The sequence below is a fragment of the Bufo bufo genome, chromosome 10 (genome assembly GCF_905171765.1).
Source record: "Bufo bufo chromosome 10, aBufBuf1.1, whole genome shotgun sequence".
Taxonomy (NCBI): domain Eukaryota; kingdom Metazoa; phylum Chordata; class Amphibia; order Anura; family Bufonidae; genus Bufo; species Bufo bufo.
In genome coordinates this window covers 89066512-89089290 of record NC_053398.1, presented here as the reverse complement: position 1 = coordinate 89089290, position 22779 = coordinate 89066512, and the positions used below count along the sequence as shown (strand labels likewise).

The window sequence follows — 22779 nt, the reverse complement described above, 5'->3', positions numbered from 1 at the left end:
TACATATCCATTATATAACTGCAGGGTGTCCATCACTCCCCATACTTTCTACCATATCCTTCTTCTTCTTCTTCAACTTTCTGGAGCATTGTGTGTACTACACAGTGATTTACCTTATCACTTACATGGCTATCACAAGGCATATTCAAAGCTTGTTATATCTTCTTAATTCTATTGGTATTTTCCCATTGTCAGTTCAATAACCAGTACTAATATAATACTAATAAATATTCTTCACAAAAAAAAATGGAGTCATAGTGAGAATACTCAGTTCATAATGTCAATATCAACTTAGTTCATGATTCACAATTCCAATTGATCCCAAATAGTCCCCGAAGTACATGGGTAATTAGTTATTATCCACAATAAATCACTAATAAGCGTGCACTCCCAATGGTAAATATTTTGCCAAATGTACATACTGTATATAAAGTGCAAGTGCAACAAATATAAAGCTAGCTACCATCCATTCAACCCATAATGATATAATGGATACAGACATACCGCTCAAGCCTTAATGCAGAGTAGCTTCCTCAGAGGTTAAATATAAGTGGACTGGCTGCCTATTTACATATAACTTCTCCCTATATGCTCCCCATCGTTCCAGTCCCACAGTGCATGTGTCTAGATGTCCAGCATCACATCTTTGTCCTATTTCAGCAGTCAGAAGGCACTGAGCATGGCACTTTCTATGGCTTCCCATAGGGACGCCTTAGCTGGGAATCCGGCGTATGTGCACATCGGTGGGAAGGGGCCGGATTACCGTAGTTTAGAACGTGTTCTCTCCTAATCTTATTTCATGAATAAATGATTGCGCTAATTAAAGCACTATAATGTCATCACATGACAAGTGTAAATTAAAAATTTATTACATAGTAACATAGTGCCGAAAAAAGACATTTGTCCATCCAGTTCGGCCTGTTATCCTGCAAGTTGATCCAGAGGAAGGCAAAAAAAACCTGTGAGGCAGAAGCCAAATGAATTATTACATGAATAAATTAGAGTGCATGATTTAAGTACAGTTGATGCATAAAATAATACATAAAATGGACTGGTGCACTATATACCAAACAGTTATATTGTTATTAGATCAATAGATGAATCAAAAAAATTACACAGAATACCAGTCTTCATCAGAATTTTTTGTGAGGAATATAGCTTTTTTGCATCCTATTTGCATTATGAAGCGCATCTTTCTAATAGCTGCTATACTTCCACAATTCATTGTTTGTTGCTCCCGCTGTCTTCTGCACTACTACATGATCAGCAAAATTATGCTGATTGATCTTTTCCTAAATATGACTGATTTGTGTACACAGCTCAATTTAATCATTTCTCGACCACTAAAATCTGTACAAAGTTGTTATTTCTACTATCTCCCAGTTTTAGAGCAACACTGGACAATATTTATAATGTGATTTTGGCATAAGATGCACCCAAATTTGGCACATTTTGGCACATAAAGCTGTGTCAACTGTTCATGAAGCAATACACTAAAAAGAATAATCCACTGCGCCTTGTTTGACACGTGGCATGGCATAGCTGGAAAGTGGCATGGCATACTGGAAAAGAGTGTAGCTTAAGACGTGACAATATGTGGCAAAATGCCACCAGAAAATCTTTGGCACAATGTAAGCCAACCAATAGACAAAAGTGTCTAGCCATGCATGAACCTTATCATACAGCATAAGTTTGGTGCCTCTTTAGACTGCCTGTCTCAGCATCCGCTGTCTACATTTTAGACAGGATTAGTAAATCTGCCTCAATAGGTTTTTTGGTGCTTACAATGTGCTGCATTAACTCTGATTGTAACAGCGGCTGCGGTGCGCCGCTGTTCCCCCGATTACCGCTGCAGCCTGGGACACTCTCTTTGTATAAGTGATATTGTTTCTGAGGATTTCGCTCCACAGCTTCTATTCAGCCCTGGACACAGCCTGAGTTCGGCTGGTGTCATGTTACCCTGCTCTAAGTTCATCGGCTTATTGGCGGCTCGATTATCGGTAACCAGTGTTCGTATTCCCCATAACCGACCTGAAATCGTGCAGTGTGATAGGACCTTTAGGCTGGGTTCACACTTGAGCGTTTTACAGCGCGTTCAAACGCGCTGTAAAACGCTCAACACATGAAAACCAATGCTTCCCTATGGCCCTGGTTCTCACTTGAGCATTTTACAGCGCTGAAAAACGCGCTGTAAAACGCCCTACGCTCAAACAAGTACTTGAGCTTCTTTGGGGCGTTTTGACGCGCGTTTGTGGCCATAGGACATTGCAGCCAATCACACAAACGCGCGTCAAACGCGCGTTTACTATTGCAAAAAACGCTCGTCAAAAACGCGCGTCAAAAACGCGCGTTAAACGCGCATATCAAAGACGCTCAGGTCTGAACCCAGCCTTAGAGCTACTTCTGACTTCTATTTGTGTTTTCTGTTGTTGCCCTTACTTTACTGATGCTTGATACCCTTTCTGCAGCAGCCACTTATTAGAGAGCTCTTTTTAGAGATGTAATTTAGGTTGTAATGAAGGTAACTCCTCTGGGATGTTGTTTAATGTATAAAATATTGCTCACCAGTTAATGCTAGATTGGAGACCTGTAGTGCACAGTAGCTTCTTACTGACAGACATGTAGAATGTTTCTCTCCTGCTGCAATCCTGCAAAATATTCCAATTACCCTTAAACTGACAACTTGCATGTAGATATGGGGCTATCTGTGGCTGTACTGGCAAATGCTAAGCTGTTGGTCTTGTGTTGGGGTCCTTTTGTATGATATAAAATGATTGTGAATGAAACAGCTTGCTATATTATTCGTACCTTGGTACTAATAATATGTCCTGAACAGTTTCTGCTTTTGTTATCTGAAGCCTCATTCATCCATTCATACATATTCATGTGTTTGGACCATGTATATTAATTTTTATTTAATTTTGTCTTTACAGGAAGCACCAAGCACAGATTCCCTTCTGCGCTGGTGCCAGGAAGTAACATCAGGGTATCGAGGTGTGCGTGTAAATAATTTCACCACGTCATGGAGGAATGGTCTTGCCTTTTGCGCTATACTTCATCACTTCCACCCTGAAAGCATGTAAGATGGCAAAACTCCTTCTCTAGAAAAGTTACGGTCGAAGAACATTATTCGATTTTTATTAAGGGGTTCATTCTTCATAGGAACAATGGATCCCTATAACGTTACTGCTGAAATTCAATATATTGCTATAGTTTGATATCTCAGGATATGCTGTAGCAGGTCTAACAAAAGAAGAGCTTGCATAAGTGCTTCATAAGAATAGTTCTTTATGAGTAAATATTAGAGTTTATGGTTTTTCTGGCAAGTACAACCTGGTAATACGAGTCAAACTAATGTAATCAGGAAACCGAGAGGGTCAGCAACCCAAACAAGGTACATACAATCAGATACAAATAGTGAAGGGAAACTAAGTGAACAGCAGCTACATGCAGGATAACAGTGAGCACAGTATATTAATCATGATAACTGGCATTAGGAGACCACAGGCAGTTGAAAATATGGAATTTCTTCGATTGGCTTTGTGCCATCTTTCATCAAGTTCAGTGCCACTACAAAGAACACAGTGGCAGTGGACATTCAAAGGTTTCTGGAGTGTGCTAGGGTAAAGTTATTAGTTATTACCCAAAGTTGAATTGGAATAAAAGCTACATTTCACATGTTAAAAATACCACTGCAAAGAGTTTGAGCTGTTTATGACTAAGTTCTATAAAGGGCATTTAATGGTGAACAGTCTCTCTAACATGTATTTTGCTTTGTTACAGTAACTATGAAGTTCTGGATCCATTAAATGTAAAGGAAAATAACAAAAAGGTAAATTGCATCACTTCTTGCTTAAAATATTTATATTTTGCAGGTAAAAATGTGTTTGTCTCATTTTATACTCCTTCTTATAGGCCTATGATGGTTTTGCTGCTCTTGGGATACCACCACTTCTCTCCCCGTCAGACATGTTGCTTCGCCCTGTCCCAGACAAACTTATCATCCTTACATACATTTGCCAAATACGATCTCACTTTACAAGCAATACGCATCTTGATAATCTACCTACTTCCTCTCAGGCTGCTGCTCCTCCACAGGCACCTAATGATGTGGAAAAACCAGACACTGTCTCTGAAATACATGAGACGTTGAACGCTACTTCAAAGCAACAAAATGCTACGTCCTTGAAAAACAACATAACAAGCACCGCCTCTGAGGAACATATTGATCCACACTCTTCTACTAGTGAAAAGACCATGAAACAAACATTCTCTAGCATAGTCTTTGATGAGCATCAATTATCTCAGAGAGCAGAAGAGCATCCTTCTGTTGAGCATAAGAACAAAGAAAGAGCCACAAATGGGTCACAACAAGATGTGCCAATATATTCCCCAGTGGATAGTTTCCAAAGATACTCCACTGAGGAAAAGAATACAATTGTATTTCAACCTGAAAAACAACTCACAAAGGTAACTGCTCCCCAGGAACAGGACATTGAGAATACTGAGGAACAAAAAAAGGCAAGCACTGGTGGTAAAGAGCAGAATAATTCTGGGATGGTTCCACCACCTCGCATTAAAAAGAGACTAAGCGTAAATGGGAGTTTATTAGAAATGAACCTGGATGAGGGGGAGTCTTCAGCATCCACTCCAGTTGCTCCTCCACGAAAGGGAGGAGGTTTAGGTCACCTGCGTGATGCTGACCTTGTGAAGAAAAGACGTTCTCTTATCCGATCACAGTCACTTTCTCAAGATGAGGTGAGCTTAATAGTCTGTTATTTTTCAACACTATTTTCATTGGCCAATTTATAGTGTTTATTCTCATTTTATGTCATACCCTCTTCTACAGGAGACAGATATCACAGGAAAAATTCAGGAAACAAGTTCACGGCCTTCTTCTCAAGTTATCAGTGGTTAGTAGCATATACATTTCACTGCCTGATTCTTTATAATTTCTTTTATGTAGACTTATAAAAATGCTGTCAACTTTTAGAACAAAAAGAAGAGCAATACAGAGAATATACATCACATATATAGAGCTTTAGGGAGTCATTTATTAAGACCGGCGTTTTAGACACCAAACTTAATAACCTCTGCGCTGGTGGTGGATCTGCTGAAATTATGTAGAGGCGCCGGCCTCTACATAACTTCGGCGCATCCACCGCCAGTCTAAATATACGGCCAGCTTCCTTGCTGGTGTAGATTTAGAACATTTTCTACGTGTAAGGCCTCATGCACACGACCGTTGTGTGCATCCGTGTCCGTTGTTCAGTTTTCCGTGATTTTCTGCGGACCCATTGACTTTCAATGGGTCGTTGAAAACTCGGAAAATGCACCGTTGTTCATCCGCTGCCGTGATCCGTGTTTCCTGTCCGTCAAAAAAATATGACCTGTCCTATTTTATTGACGGACAACGGTTCACGGACCCATTCAAGTCAATGGGTCCGTGAAAAAACACGGATGCACACAAGATTGACATCAGCATCCGTGGTCCATTTCTGTAGGCTACTTTCACACAGACGAATCCGCAGATCCGTCTGCATAAAAGCTTTTTCAGAGCTGAGTTTTCACTTCATGAAAACTCATATCCGACAGTATATTCTAACACAGAGGCGTTCCCATAGTGATGGGGACGCTTCAAGTTAGATTATACTAAGAACTTTGTACATGACTGCCCCCTGCTGCCTGGCAGCACCCGATCTCTTACAGGGGGCTATGATACGCACAATTAACCCCTTAGGTGCGGCACCTGAGGGGTTAATTGTGCGGATCACAGCCCCCTGTAAGAGATCGGGTGCTGCCAGGCAGCAGGGGGCAGTCATGTACAAAGTTCTTAGTATAATCTAATTTGAAGCGTCCCCATCACTATGGGAACGCCTCTGTGTTAGAATATACTGTCGGATATGAGTTTTCACGATATAACTCAAATCCGATGGTATATTTTAACATAGAGGCGTTCCCATGGTGATGGGGACGCTTCAAGTTAAAATATACCATTGGATTGGAGAAAACTCTGATCCGATGGTATAATAGGGACTCCTGACTTTACATTGAAAGTCAATGGGGAACGGATCTGTTTGCAATTGCACCATACTGTGTCAACATCAAACGGATCCGTCCCCATTGACTTGCATTGTAAGTCAGGATGGATCCGTTTGGCTCCGCACGGCCAGGCGGACATCAAAACGACTTTTTCCTTCATGTCCGTGGATCCTCCAAAAATCAAGGAAGACCCACGGAAGAAAAAATGGACACGGATCACAGACCTACGGACCCCGTTTTTGCGGATCGCAAAAAAAAAACGGTCGTGTGCATGAGGCCTAAAACAGCCGTAGAAAATCATAAGTGAGATGGGCCTTCTGGCCCTCCCCCTTCCCCGGCCACGCCACATCCCCTTTTTTTAGACCTAGCATGAGCTTGAAAAAGTTGCAGACTGTGGTGCAAATAACCTTTCACGCAATCTGTGATGGATATACGCTAGAAAACTGGCGTATATCTGGCAGTAAATGGATCATCACTCCAATCCCAAAACACTTTGAATTGTCACCAATAAAGTGTTATTTTTATCCAGTTCTCGACTGTCATCTGTCCGCAGTACCACCGACAATCCCCCTTATCTTATTCAGCAGCTAACTTCCCTTGTTGTGTTAGTTTCTTATTAAAAACACTTCTTTCATGGACATTACTTACACCCTTGGGTAAGGCCACAGGTAGCAGATCCACTACAGACTTTGCACTGCAGAAAATCTGTATCTGGATGTAATTCACAGGGGCAAAAATCCTCACCAAATACTGTGAATTTTGCTGTGAATATTGGTGTGGAAATGTTGCAGATTTACCACATATTTCACCCTCTGCATTGTAAAGAGGGAAATCCACTGCCATACTCTTCATTTTTAGCTTTGGATTTCCATTTTTCCCATAATAAAGCATTTTGTAAGGAAAAATGCTTTAAAAAAGAAATATAGAGACATAGATTGATGGCAGAAAAATACCACATAGTACATCTAGTCTGCCCATAAATTATCTGCTTTTTATCTTACCATTTGGACATATTGGGTTATTTAACTTTAAATATTCAAGTTCACTTACAAAATGGCCTCCAAAAACCCAGGAGCTGAGCCCTTACGTCTAGACGAAATCCTATACCAAACTATGAGTTTCAAAGCCACCTTCTAAAGATACTGAATGAAAATAACTATTCCAATGACCAGCCGTTATCCTTTATCCCTTTCAATATATTTTCCCCATTTCAAATGTTTTCAATTCCAGTTTTTCTTCTTTATATCCCTAAAAATGGAAAGCTTTTTTTTTTTACTCCTTTGAAAGGACTTGACATGGGATAGTATGATCACTGATATAATACAGTGCTTTACTCCTATTTTGCAGTGTATCAGGCCTGACATGAAGCCTAGTAGACCCTATACTGGACCTTCCTTAGGCACCTGGCCAGGGGCATAGCTAAAGGCTCATGGGCCCTGGTGCAAGAGTTCAGCTTGGGCCCCCATTCCCTTAGTGCTTGTTGGCAAGGGGCAGGGGAGCACATAGCCTTCCTGCTGCCAGAGGCAAACATTGAAAGGGCCCCCCCTCATGCCAAATTCTTGACCTAACCCCTTCCCTCCAGCCAGAGGTGTAAATTGACCAGCATGCACTTTCTATAATGCCAGTGTCTTATGTGACACAAGGGTCTTTGGGCCCCTCAGGCTCCTGGTACTCCAGGCGACTGCTACCTCTGCACCCCCTAGAGCTACGCCCCTGCACCTGGCTGCAGTGGAAACTTATCAGCACCTCATGATCACATTGCAGGGATGCCAATGGGGGGGGGGGGGGGGGGGGGAGTTGACACTTAACCACTTAAATGCTGTGATCGCTATTTTCCACAGAATTAGAGGGGTTAAACAGCTGATACAACTCTGCACCACCCCCACACTGTACATGTATACTGCTTTGCACCATCTACAAGTGTTGTAGTTGTGATACACATTGTATACACATGTTTAAACCTTTTGTTTTTCATCCCGTAAATGTCTTTTTGCAGAACCATATCCTTCTGCCTCCACATCCTCTTCTTCCACTGTGGTTCCAACACCGGAAACACCAGTAAAAGAGGAAGAAACTGTGGTATGTTTAAAAACTGCTGTTATCATCGTTATGTTCTTTTATTTATAAAACATTATACTAATATTATTTCATGGTTATTTATCACTCACATCAGTTTCTTGGCAAGTCCTCCTGGCAGGCAGATTCCAGTGTCATGGCTGAGTCACAAGATACTAGCATAATCCAGAAATAGATATATCAGGCTAAGATCGAGTCCTCTTCTTGTTTTGTTGCTTTTGCATGTACTTAATGAGCACTCGTCAGTAGGATCAACCCTATTAAACCAGGCAGATAGGGGGACTTAAAGTGGCCCTGTAAAAAAAACTAGAAGTGGTCCCATGTTGTAGGTGGGGTCATACTGACAGAAGGCAAGCAACACAAGTAGGCAAGGCCAAGACATGTAGGCAGAGACAAGACAAGTAGGTGGGGCCAGCAACACCACAGTGCAGCATAAAATACCGCCCCAGCAGAACCAAATACCACAGGGCAACACAAAATACTGCCATAGCAGAACCAATATCACAGTGCAGAACAAAATACTGTCGACCCAGCTGAGGTATTCAACTGGAGGGAGGCCAATACAATTGGATTCAGGGAGGCACCTGCTGCTGCCAACTGGGTGCATAGGTACAGGGCCGTCTTTAATATTGATTGGACCCTGGGCAAGAATTTACTTGGGCCCCCTGGATCCCGCCTTCCCACACCTTAAAAAAAAAGCCAAAATCTTATACTCACCTGTTTCCTTTCACTGGCGCTCACTAGCTGCTGGTACGGCGAGGGATGGTGCAACCTCACCGCGTCCTGGCACAGGCGGGCGTGATGACATCATCACGCCTGCCTGCGCTGGGATTTCACTACCAAATAGACCTCAGGCCTGTAGCCTATGACAAGTCTTGTCGCCATCTGCAAATTTTAAGGCGCATTGGCGACCATTTTGGTCGCCATCTGGAGCGCTGTATTGCATCAGTGACATGAACACTCTCCACATATAATGTTATATTACATCAGTGACATCACCGCTCTCCACATATAAGTGATATTTTACATCAGTGACATCACCGCTCTCCACATATAATGTTATATTACATCAGTGACATCACCGCTGTCCACATATAGGCGATATATTACATCAGTGACATCACCGCTCTCCACATATATGTGATGAGCGGTGATGTCACTGATGTAATGTATTACTTACCGGTATATGTGGACAGCAGTGATGTCACTGATGTAATATATTACTTATGTGTGGAGAGTGGTGATGTCACTGATGTAATATATCACTTATAAGTAATATATTACATCTGTGACATCACCGCTCTCCACATATAAGAGGCATATTACATCAGTGATGTCATCCCTTGGCGCTGGGGTGCGCAGCCAGGGCCGGCCTTAGGTGTTCAGGCGCCCTGTGTGAGCTAACCTTGTGGTAGTGTTACCTGCAGTCCTATGTAAAACCACAGATAACACTAGTGCTAAATAATGTAGTAGTGTTACCTGCAGTCCTATGTAAAACCACAGATAACACTAGTGTAGATCATGTGGAAGTGTTACCTTCGTCCTTAGTGTACCTCCCTGTGTCTATCGCACGGACTCCATGCTGGCGCTGCCTCCTCTTCCATCTTCTTCCTCTTCCCCCGCACAGAACGTTCTGAAGCAGCTGCGTCAAGAGATAGGAACACTGTGGGCATGGTGATACACACAGGGAGAGACACACACACAGGGACAGACACACACACACACAGGGACAGACACACACACACACACAGGGACAGACACACACACACACACACAAAGGGACAGACACACACACACACACACACACACAAAGGGACAGACACACACACACACAAAGGGACAGACACACACACACACACACACACAAAGGGACAGACACACACACACACACACAAAGGGACAGACACACACACACACACACACACACAGGGACAGACACACACACACACACAAAGGGACACACACACACACACACACACACAAAGGGACAGACACACACACACACAGGGACAGACACACACACACACACACAAAGGGACAGACACACACACACACACAGGGACAGACACACACACACACAGGGACAGACACACACACACACAGGGACAGACACACACACACACAGGGACAGACACACACACACACACACAAAGGGACAGACACACACACACGGACAGACACACACAAAGGGACAGACACACACACACGGACAGACACACACAAAGGGACAGACACAGACACACACAAAGGGACAGACACACACAAAGGGACAGACACACACACACACAAAGGGACAGACACACACACACACAAAGGGACAGACACACACACACACAAAGGGACAGACACACACACACACAAAGGGACAGACACACACACACACAAAGGGACAGACACACACACACACAAAGGGACAGACACACACACACACAAAGGGACAGACACACACACACACACAAAGGGACAGACACACACACACACACAAAGGGACAGACACACACACACACACACACAAAGGGACAGACACACACACACACACACAAAGGGACAGACACACACACACACAAAGGGACAGACACACACACACACAGGGACAGACACACACACACACAGGGACAGACACACACACACACAAAGGGACAGACACACACACACACAAAGGGACAGACACACACACACACAAAGGGACAGACACACACACACACAAAGGGACAGACACACACACACACACACAAAGGGACAGACACACACACACACAAAGGGACAGACACACACACACACAAAGGGACAGACACACACACACACACAAAGGGACAGACACACACACACACAAAGGGACAGACACACACACACACACACAAAGGGACAGACACACACACACACAAAGGGACAGACACACACACACACACACACAAAGGGACAGACACACACACACACAAAGGGACAGACACACACACACACACACAAAGGGACAGACACACACACACACACACAAAGGGACAGACACACACACACACAGAGGGACAGACACACACACACACTGGCACACTCAACATCAGCAGCAAGTCCAACCCTTAATGACCCCCACAATCCCTGGGGGGGGGGGGGGGGATGTAGTAGCAGGCAGGAAAGCACACACTGTCCCCCTGTCCTATATGAGCCCCCCCCAAATACCTGTAAGTTCTGTTAGTTGCTTGGCTTTGGCTGTGGCTGCCGGCTGGGGATCCGCCTCCTTCCTCTTTCTGCCTGTGCGGCAGCTGCATCACGCTCCAGCAGCCACTGGTCTGCTCTGTTAAAGAGACAGGCAGGCCAGGCAGCAGAGCGGAGCGCAGAGCGGCCGCGGGCCCCGCCCCCTCCTCACTCCGGACAGTGACTCCGTGCTGTTACATGGCCTCCGTGCTGTTACATGGCCGGCGGGCGGCGGCGGCAACAAAATATAGGGGGCCCAAGTAAAATCCAAGTAAAATGCTGCTTGGGCCCCCCAGGAGCAACTGGGCCCGGGGCAGCTGCCCCTTTTGCCCTGCGGTAAAGACGGCCCTGCATAGGTACCTGATGCTCCCAGCATTAATTAATGCTAAGTGCATCTGACTGTTTTGTTTCCGGCTGGCGGCTATAAAGTGGAGTGGCCCGCTGGGCATTGGCCCACTAGTAAATTTCGCTGTAGGGTCTATGGCCAGTCCGCCCCTGCTGACAGAGTACCTGGCAAGGTTGACCCTGCTAATTAGAGTGCTATATGTCTTGTGAAAATTGGTTACAGCATTTTCAAAGAAAAAAACTTATAAATTAGAACTTTACAGCATCTCGGTGTACTGAGGCCCTTGCTTGCATTAAGAATAAAACTCCTTTTTCTCTGGAACACTACAACTGATTTTCACAGGACTAGTATTATTTTAATCAGCAGGATCAACCCTCCAGGCAGTAGGCCTGGTTTAAAATCTAGCTGATCCAGGTGACAGGGGCACTGATTTTTAATACCGCATTTCTTTTCTAGTTGTGATACCGTATGTGGTCAAGAAGTCAAGTTCTTAAACATTGTGTTATTCAATTTTAGAAATTGATGTAATATTTGGGTTACATAATTTTGGTTATGCTGGAGGCAAAATAATACAAAACTTCATTTTCTTATGTTCCAGTTATACTTATTTTATTTACAGTATTGTAAAAAATAGTCTATATTGCATCATATGGAATGTCATATACTGTGCATTAGTGCAGAGCAAAGCATTCGATTTGCAATTTTGTCACGCTTCATGGTAACAAATCTGGTTTTCTTAAAATGGTGGCTGCACATTTTACAAAGAAGTGAAACTAATGGTACTTTCACACTAGTGTTATTCTTCCCCGGCATAGAGTTCCGTCCTAGGGGCTCAATACTGGAAAAGATCTGATCAGTTTTATCCTAATGCATTCTGAATGGAGAGCAATCCGTTCAGGATGCATCAGGATGTCTTTAGTTCAATCCTTTTGCCTATTCAGGACGGAGATAATACCGCAGTATGCTGCGGTTTTATCTCCGTCCAAAATTCCGAAACACTTGCCGGAATGCTGGATTCTGCATTTTTTCCTGATTTTTTTTGAAATGCATTAATGCCGGATCCGGCCCCAAGTGTTCCAGCAAAACGGATCCGGCATAGTGGATGCCGGATCCGTTTTTCCGGATAACACTGGAGAGACGGGTCCGGCATTTCAATGCATTTGTCAGACGGATCAGGATCCTGATCCGTCTGACAAATGCCATCAGTTTACATGCCTTTTGACAGATCCGGCAGGCAGTTCCGGCGACGGAACTGCCTGCCGGAATCCTCTGCCGCAAGTGTGAAAGTACCCTAAGTGTAGAGGGGACAAACCCGGGAACGTGATCACCCATAATGCCTTGCAGCCAACCAATCCACAGATAGCCATCCCCTGTGATGTCACAGCCCTATGAAACCCTCATCCCGCGCAGTCTCTTCCAATGTCCTGTGAGCTGAGCATAGGGAGAGATGGGGCAAGTGCTCATGTGCTAGTGACAGTGTTGCTAAAAACGATTAATAGACGAATATTGAACAGGGAGAGTGCAGCGAAAGTGCAGAGAGACTGCAGGGAGAATGCGGGGAGATTTATTCTGCAGCAGTTTTATTTATTCCTACATTTACTTATTCCAACATCAGCCAGAAACAAATGCTATTCAAATAACTAATTGCAACTGGTGTGATATACCTGTTTCCCCCCCAAAAAAAACTGATACAGGGGTGTGATATACCTATAATACACCTTCTAACATAGAAAGTATATTATAGTGCATTTGTATTGCGCAGCAGTTGTGTGCGGTTCTGCTGAGATACCGCAGCTAGATAGAGGGACAAACGCTATTCGAATAACTAATTGCAACTAGTGTGATACGCCTGTTGCCCCCCAAAAAACTGATTAAGGGGTGCGATATACCTGCTTCCACTAAATATAGATTGAGGGGTTTGATATACCAGCTTCCATCAAATACTCATTATTGGGTTCTATATACCTATATACCTGTTTCCACAAAATACTTATACAGGGTATTGATATACCGGCTTCCACCAAATATTGATTGAGGCCTGTGATACACCAGCTTCCACAAAATATTGATTAAGGGGTTTGATTTGCCAGCTTCAAGCAAATACTCATTATTGGGTTCTATATACATGTTTCCACAAAATACTGATAGAGTGGATTGATATACTGGCTTCCACAAAATACTGATTGAGACCTGCAATATACCTGCTTTCACAAATACTGCTCTTCTGTAGGGACTTTGTCACAGGGTCATTTTGAAAATGATAGGCAGAGGCAGGCCATTCCGCAGGGGTGGTAGGGGTCGGGCAGGTGCACCAGGCCGGAGCCTAAGTGGGAAGTTGGAGAAGGTGCGTGCGATTAAGTCAAAGTGTTGGTTGAGTGGCTCACTCAGCCTTCCGCTTCTGAACCCTCCTCACCCTCTGTATCTGCACCCTCCTCACTCTCTGCTGTGTGCACCCCCAAAGACACCACCACCACCACCATAGCCCCTCCACTCGAGTCAGAGGAATTATTTCCCCATCCATTCCCAGACCTTACCGATGTAAGCAGACTGCAAATGTATCTGGAGGGAGCCATCCATCATGCATGGTCACATTTGGCGCTCCCAGGATGTCAGCACATGGCTCCGCAGTGTGGGCTTTTTTTCACGTGTCAGCTGCTGACAGTAGTGTTGCCATCTGCAGCCTGTGCTGTCAACTCATAAGTCGCGGTAAGCCCAACACTCACCTAGGGACGACCGCCTTAAGAAGGCATCTGGCCCTCCCATCACCGAACCCAGTGGGAGCAACACCGTCAAAACCCACAAAGCCACACTCCCAGCGCTCCACGTCCTGCCTCTTCTCCTACTCCTCTCTCCTCCCATTTGTCCCCCACTCCACCTTCCACCGTACCGTCGTCGCGTTCATCTGGCAAAAGGCAGGCTTCCGTGGCCCAAATGTTCGAATGTAAAAAGTTGATGATGCTGGATAACCCTCTTGCCCAAAGGCTGACCGCCGGCTTGTCGGAACTGCTAGCCCGCCAACTACTGCCATATAAACTGGTGGACTCGGAGGCCTTTAGAAAACTTGTGGCCATTGGCACACCGCAATGGAAGGTCCCCGAAAGGAAATATTTCTCCCAGAAGGGCATCCCAGAGCTATATGGCCATGTTCAGCGGCAAGTGAATGTATCTCTCGCACACAGTGTCGGTGCCAAGATACATCTGACCACAGACACGTGGTCTAGCAAACACGGGCAGGGAAGGTACATAACTTTTACTGCCCACTGGGTGAACCTTCAGACGGCTCTCAAGCATGTAACCTGTGGCACCCATGTGGATTTCGTGTTACGGCCACGGATTGCATGCAGGCCTGCCTCTTCTTCTCCTCCTCCTACTCCATCCTCCATATCCTCTTCAGCTGACTCCTCCTTTTCCACTGCTACCGCCTCTTCCGCTGCACCACCCCAGCTCCACAGAACCTATTCGACGCTCCAGATGAGACGTTGCCATGCTGTACTGCGGCTGTTGTGCCTGGAAGCCAAGAGCCACACCGGTCCTTTACTCCTTTCAGCTCTGCAGTCACAGGCCAATCAGTGGCTAACCCCGCTCAATTTGACAAAAGTGGTGTGTGACAACGGTGCCAATCTGCTGAACGCACTGAAACAGGGCAAAATGACACATGTGCCATGCATGGCACACGTCCTGAACTTAGTCGTGTAGCGATTTGTTGCAGCAGGCCAGGAAAATCTCTGGCCATTTTAGAAGATCTTACACGGCCATGGCTTGCCTTGCTGACGTTCAGCGGCGACACCATCTGCCCGTCAGATGTTTGATTTGTGACTGCCCGACACGCTGGAACTCCACCTTGTATATGCTTGATAGGCTGCTCCAGCAAAAACTTACCATTAACGACTACCTGTACGAACTCTGCAGCAGGACAGGTTCTGGAGAGCTTGTTTTTTTTCACCGCGCCAGTGGATGTTCATGCGCGATGCATGCAGACTTCTGCGGCCATTTGATAAGATCACCAAACTGGTCAGTCGCAGCCAGAGCACCATCAGTGACATCGTACCTTACGCCTTCTTTCTGGAGTGTGCATTGAGTCGTGTCATTGAGCAAGCCGTCGAGGAGCAGGAGCAGGAAGATGAGGAAGTCGCAATGCTGAATGAATTCCCAGGGGGGACTACTCCATCTGAGACAAGTCAACAGGAGTCTGAAGAGGAGGATGGTGCCTGGGGGGGGGGGGGGTCGGGGGAGAGGAGCAAGAGGAGCAAGCTTTCAACTTTTCTGGGATCCCTGGTGTTGTCCGTGCATGGGGGGAGGAAACCAAGGACAACATTCTCCTGGGCGATGAGCAGTAGCCAGGGCGCTCCATGGCTTCTAATTTAGTGCAAATGGGGGCCTTCATGCTCCAGTGTTTGAAGAGGGACCCCCGTATATAAAGCATAAAGGGCAAGGACCAGTACTGGGTGGCAACATACTTAGACCCCCGGTAGAAACACAAAATGGCGGACATGTTACCAGCATCACAGAGGGCTGTCAGAATGCAGCATTTCCAGGCCTTGCTATGAGAGATGGTGCATTCTGCTGTTGCGGGCACTGGCAGAGGAATTTCCACCCACAGAGAAACAGTTGCGGTACCAATCCTACAATGCATGCAAGAAGAGGGTGGTTTGAATATGTGTTGGTCACTTTGGATATGAGATCATTCTTGCAGCCAACTGTCCATGTTGTGGGACAATTTGTGCACTTCTAGTTAGTATTTGGTGGCTGCAAATATGACCTGAATGTTTTTCAGGTTCGCCTGCCATTAAAGAGAATGGGGCCCGCGGTTGGGTACAGCCCCTGTTTAACAGATCAAATTTCTTGTTGAACTTTGACAAAGCTGCAAACTCTACTGTACATACTTTCCCAACATAGGAGTTGATCAATTCAGGGCATCTAAGCCCTAACCCTGGGAGCACCACTAAACCCTCTGTGACCCTCCATTTATGGCTACTGCTTACATAAGCCTCACCCATTTTTGGCCTGAGACTGTGTCTGAAAATTAGGGAAAGTCCCTGCAAATACAGGGCTGTTGGCAACCATGCAGACATCATACCATATTCTTCATTAGAAGCACAGGAACAGTCATTCTAGAAGGCTACATACAATTTGACATTAGGAATACCACGGGCATACTGCAGTATTTTAGGGCGGACCTCACAGACTACATAAGTTCCGACTAATACAGTATATTACTAGTGTTGATCATGAATATTCGAATTGTGAATTTTTATCGCGAATATCGTCACTTTCAGAATTCGCGAATATTTAGAATATAGTGATATATATTCGCAATTTCGAATATTCAAGATTTTTTTTAAATCAGTACACATGATCCCTCTCTGCTTCTAGCTTGTGGGCCAATGAGAAGGCTGCAATATCTTTGACTTTAGGAGTAGTGTTGATTGCGAATCAAGAAAATAATGACTGGAGATAACGAATTCTCCAATTCGCGAATATATGGCGAATATTCGCCCAAATATTCACGAAATATCACAAATTTTTATATTGCCCCTGCCGCTCATCACTATATATTACTTCCAGCATGTCAATTTCACAGTTATCTCTAGCTATCTATGAGAAGTTAAAAGTACAGTATGTACTGCCATGAATGCGTCACCAACTACCTGTACTAATCTGCGATGCATTGTATTGTTCTCAGGTCCTTAAGGACACCAGCCAGTATGTCACCTCTGAGCTTGCTGCCCTGGAACATCAGCAGGAAGAAATTGACTCAAGAGCAGCCATAGTAGAGAAGGACCTCCGACGCCTAATGGAAAGTGGTATAGAATTATAACCCGCATTTTCTTTACATTGTGTGTTATTTTTGTGCTAGCATAAAATACTGTTATAAACAAAAGGAACAACATAAATCATCAGTCACAGCAATAACAGAAATTCACATTTAGGCCCAAAGAAAATATGATCTTATTAAACCTCCAGGAAACCAAAAGGGGGCAGCAGATCTTCATTCTTTTTCTTTGAAAATGTAACCTTTCCAATGTTCATTTCCCAGGTAATGACAAAGACACTGAGGAGGCTTTGATTCAGGAATGGTTCACACTGGTGAATAAAAAGAATGCATTAATCCGCAGACAAGATGAACTACAGTTGATGTGAGTATAGGAAGCAAAACAGGCAACCACATTACTATGGGACTCAAAATACACTATGTACTAATGCACTAATGCTGCTATGAGCATGCTGGCTGCAAAAAGTCCAGAACATAAAATTATGGCTAGTGGCCCCTGTTCTCAGTGTGAGCTCCAGAGTCATGCAGTGCCATGGTACATGATTATTGCGGCATACCCCTTTATGACACATTCTAGAGCTAATTATTATCATTGTGAGCCCCATTGGCGAAAGCATGATGCTAATATCTGTAAAGTGCTGTGGAATATAGTAGCGCTATATAAATGAGTAAAATAAATAAATTATGCACTATAGAAAATATATACTGATTGGATTTTTTGGTTTCAGGACAGAGGAGCAGGACCTAGAAAGGCGCTTTGAACTCTTGAGTAGAGACCTGCGAGCATTGCTGTGCACAGATGGTGAGTATGGGAAATATGCAAGTTTTTTACATTTTCTTATTATTAAGTGTTTTAGACACTTTTCTGACCTTTTTACACCTCGACCAAAAAGTAGGTGTGGCTTAGTTGAAAAGGGACGTCACATTGAAGGAAAGTGGGTGTGGCTTAGATGCAACTCTGTGCACAAAATATGCACAAAATAAAATACACCAACATTTTTGGAATAAAAGTAAGCCAACTTAGCCTAGACCAGTGAATGACTGAGTGCCCAATCTGTAACCCAAAACACACTTATTTATTGCAAAATGCAATAACAACACAGCAATTTAACCTGAATACTACAGTCCAATATAGTATATATTCCATGTACTTAATTTAGCTATAATAGCCTGCCTGCATTCAGTGCACTGGCTGTGCTGTTCATAGAGCACCCTCCGCTGATGAATGGCAGGAAAAGTCTAAGGCATATTGGTACACCATAGACTTTTTTTTGCCTGACAAAATTATGGAATCATCCCCCTTTTTACTTCATAGCAAATACACAAATCACAGATATGACACAACATAATTTACATGTTCTCTCCGTGTTGCGTGGGTTTCCTCCGGGTTCTCCGATTTCCTCCCACACTCAAAAGACATAATGATAGGGAACTTAGATTGTGAGCCCCACTGGAGACAGCAAGCACTTATAATGTCTGTAAAGCGCTGCAGAATATATTAGCGCTATATAAGTCACTAATATAGATAAAACAATACTTGCTTGATTAGCTGAACAGTCTGACTTAAAACAAATGGAAGAAAATTATTTTAGTAAATTGCATATGTCCTTCCAGAACAAGTACAGGAAATAATTTGGAATTACGGTACTCAGTGTTGAAGAAAGAATTATGGAATCCTTATCTTTTTACTAATCCTAGTTAGTACCTTGCTGCTCTTCCCTGAGCTTTTATGCTAAGGCTTCTCCTAGAATCTGTAGTGTTACAAGATTAATTTTAACTATTAAAGTAGTTTTCTGAGAATTTTACACTGATGACCCATCCTCTGGATAGGTCATCAGTATGTGATCAGTGAGGGGCTGACACCCAGGACCCTCTCGCAGCTTACCCAAGGCCATGTGATGTCACCGTCATTCATCACATGGCCTAGGCACAGTTCAGCCCGATTGAAGTGAATGGGGCTGAACTGCAATACTAAGCACAGCCGCTGTATAATGTATAGTGCTGTGCTAGGTGAGCTGAAAAGGCCGCGGCGCTACTGCGAGCACTGCTGCCTTCTCAAGCAGCTGATTGGCTTATCCAGAGGATAGCCATCAGTATAAAAGTCTTGGAAAACTCTTTTAAGTGACAGCTGCAGTCCACATGAGTGAAAACAGCTGTAGCTGCCCTCTACAATGTAAACATTGAAGAGGACACGGTACTCGCATGAGCAATGCGGCCCCTTTAAACAGCTGATCAGTGGAGGTGCCGGGAGTTCTGAGGATAGGTCATCAATATCATGAAACTGGACAACAGCTTTAACACTTGGATAATAAGTAAGCCAGCACTTCATCCAAACCTAGGCCTCTCACCCAGTTAAGCTAGTACTTACTTATTATCCAAGTCATGTCTCAAGGCCTGTTTAAAAGGTCAAAGATTGACTTATAGGATGGCTACCTTACATTTGGTAGCATCAGAGGCAGATTTTCCAAAAGTTCATTTGCATACCCTCTTCCCAAAATTCCAGAGGAGCATGTATGGCCTATAAGTCTCCTTACGCCGATTAAGGCACTCTCTATAAGGAGAGATAGTGCCCCCTAAATCCTGACAGGCCTCTCACCCAGTTAAGCCAGTACTCTCTGCTCTGCACTGATGAGGGGCAATCACCCTGTCTGCCGATTATGTGCTAGCTTATTAATTATCCAAGTCATGTCTCAAAACCTATTTAAATGGTTGAACATTGACTTATAGGATAGCTGCCTTACATCTGATGGCATTAGAGGCAGAGCTTGTTTATAGCTCATTTGCATACTCTCTTCCCAGACTTCCATAGGAGCATGTATGGCCTATAAGTCTCCTCATGCTGATTAAAGTATTGCGATACTGGATACCAATCAATACCACGCAACAAAAATAAAACACCAAAAAAGCCACGTGCATTCCGCATTTTATGGAACGTCCGGCTCATATTTAAACAGTCCTATCCTATTTTTTGGGGGGACAAAGTGACAAAAAAATGGCGAATCGCCCAGTTTTTATTCTTTTGTTTTTGTTATGGAGTTCACCGCATTGGAGATTTTTTAAAATATTTTAATAGTTTGGACTTTTCGGACTTGGCGATGTGTAATATGTTTATTTATTTATTTGTTGTTTATATATTTCATATGTAAAATTGAGAAAGGGGTGATTTATACTTAATATTTTGGTGTTTTTTTAAATATTTTATTTAATAACTATTTCCCTCCTTAGGGGCTAGAACCTGGGATCTTTTAATCCCTTGTTCTATTCACCCTAATAGAGATCTATTAGGGTGAATAGGATCTTACTGCTCTGTGCATAGTGCACATAGCAGCAGGGAGATTACCATGGCAGCCAGGGCTTCAGTAGCGTCCTGGCTGCCATGGTAACTGATCTGAGCCCCATGATTACACTGCTGGGGCTCTAATCACAACTACCAATGCACCCCCAATAAAGAGGGCGGAGGGGACCCTGTGGTCACTGCCACCAATGTTTTTAATTAAGGGGGGGCACACTATACCACCAATGAAAATAACTAACGTTTAATACAGATAGAGGAGGCGGGTCCCGGCGGCAGAATCACATAGCCAGCACCTGACCTCTATGAGAGGGTACTGATCGCAGCACCCTGTCATAGAGGTCGGGTGCCGGCTATGTGATTTTGCCGCCAGCACCCACCTGCTGTATCTGTATTAAACGTTAGTTATTTTCATTGGTGGCGCAGTTGCCCCAGTCCCTCCCCTCCTCTTCCCCTCCATCCTCTCATTGGTGGCAGCAGCAGCACAGGGGGGAGGGAGAGACGGCTTCCTTCTTCCCTGTCCTGCTGAGGAGAACATGGAGCGAGCTGAGAGCAGTGCGTGCCATGTTCTGTGATACTAGGCTGCGCAGTAGCGCCGCCTAGTATCGGTAAAAGGAAAATCCCGGTATCGAATTGATACCGGTAAAAAAGTATCGATTGGGTATTAATAATTCCATACCCGGTGCAACCCTACTGTAAGGAGAGATAGTACCCCCAAAAAACCTGACCAAGGACTCCCACCCAGTTAAGATATTCTCAAATCATGACCGGCAAGTGGTCCCTGAGGGCTGGAGTTGAGGAACACAGGGCCACATTTATTAAGCGCGCCTTTTTTTGCAGTAAAAAAAGACTAGCATATTTGTAATGCCTGTCTTTAATTTTTCTCTAATTTAAGATACTTTAATAAATCTGCTTAATTGTATTTGGTTTAAGTCTGACCTCTAGTGGTTGTGTTTTTATAAGACAGATTCATATTCACTAATACTTGTCTCACTGGTTTGCGCATTAAAAAATTGCACAAATGAATGGGAAAAAGTCGCATCCCTATCTCTTTCAAAATTGTGCAAGTTCCCCCTGAAATCAGAAGGGGAAAATAAGTCTGGTCAGGTGTGGGGTAGAAATATTTTCACACCAGTTATTTAATCAGTTATTTTTATCAGTTAGGGCTTGTTCACACGGCTGTTGTGCGGCCGTTCCGTGCAATGCATGGGCAACGTCTGTGCGGCGGCTGGGACAGATCCAGACCCATTCATCTTGAATGGGTCCGTGATCTGTCCGCACCGCAAAAAAATAGAACATAGAACATGTTCTATTTTTAATTTTTTTGCTGTGCGGAGGCACGGCCAGAAACACCACGGAAGCACTTCGTAGTGCTTCCGTGGGGTTATGATCCGTGCTTCCGTTCTGCATCTCCGTGATTGCAGTCCCATTTAAGTGAATGGGTCCGCATCCGTGATGCGGAGTGCACATGGGCCGGTGCCCGTGTATTGCTGACCCGTCCTATGTACACAACGGCCGCGTGAACAAGCCCTTATTATGAGCCAAAACCAGTAGTGAAGCCTACTCAAGGATAAGGTATACTGGAACGATTTGCACATGTTTTTGACCCTCTCCTGGTTTTGACTTGCAGTAAACTGATGGAAATAACTGACCAAATAACTGGTGTGTGTACTTGGCCTAAGACTGTTTATGCTACAAATTCAGGCACACCTACATAAATAGTTCATAAAAAAAGTTTTAAAAGTTTTAAACCATCTGAATTAGTCTTAAAACTCAAAACAGGTGCAAATGCTTCTTAAACAGGTGCAAATTCAGAAATAAGACTGTCTGAAACAGCTTTTTTACACCTGAAAACAGGCACAGACACTATAGTAAATGTACCCCACAAGTCCAACAGTAAGCATTTCCTAAAGGGCATTACTGACTCTCCCCAAACAGGTGATGTTGGAGGAGAGAAGGATTCAGAGCATTGACTTTCAGCGCCCTACCCTTTTCTTCTACAGGGAGATAAGCTGCCATCACAGGTCCCTTGCCATTTTTCTTCTCTTCCCAATGAAAGCA

At 44.2% G+C, this 22779-nt stretch overlaps 1 protein-coding gene across 4 annotated transcripts in view; it reads left to right on the top strand.

Moving 5' to 3' along the window:
* EHBP1L1 (EH domain binding protein 1 like 1) overlaps window positions 1-22779 on the top strand; it is a 152488-nt gene that overhangs the window by 123557 nt on the left and 6152 nt on the right. For all 4 annotated transcript variants that reach the window (XM_040410129.1, XM_040410127.1, XM_040410128.1 and 1 more), the window contains 8 exons: window positions 2934-3079; window positions 3784-3832; window positions 3916-4758; window positions 4850-4913; window positions 8039-8121; window positions 17337-17457; window positions 17691-17790; window positions 18155-18228. In XM_040410129.1, the coding sequence (XP_040266063.1) occupies window positions 2934-3079; window positions 3784-3832; window positions 3916-4758; window positions 4850-4913; window positions 8039-8121; window positions 17337-17457; window positions 17691-17790; window positions 18155-18228 (1480 nt within the window). The remainder of the gene's footprint in view (window positions 1-2933; window positions 3080-3783; window positions 3833-3915; window positions 4759-4849; window positions 4914-8038; window positions 8122-17336; window positions 17458-17690; window positions 17791-18154; window positions 18229-22779) is intronic.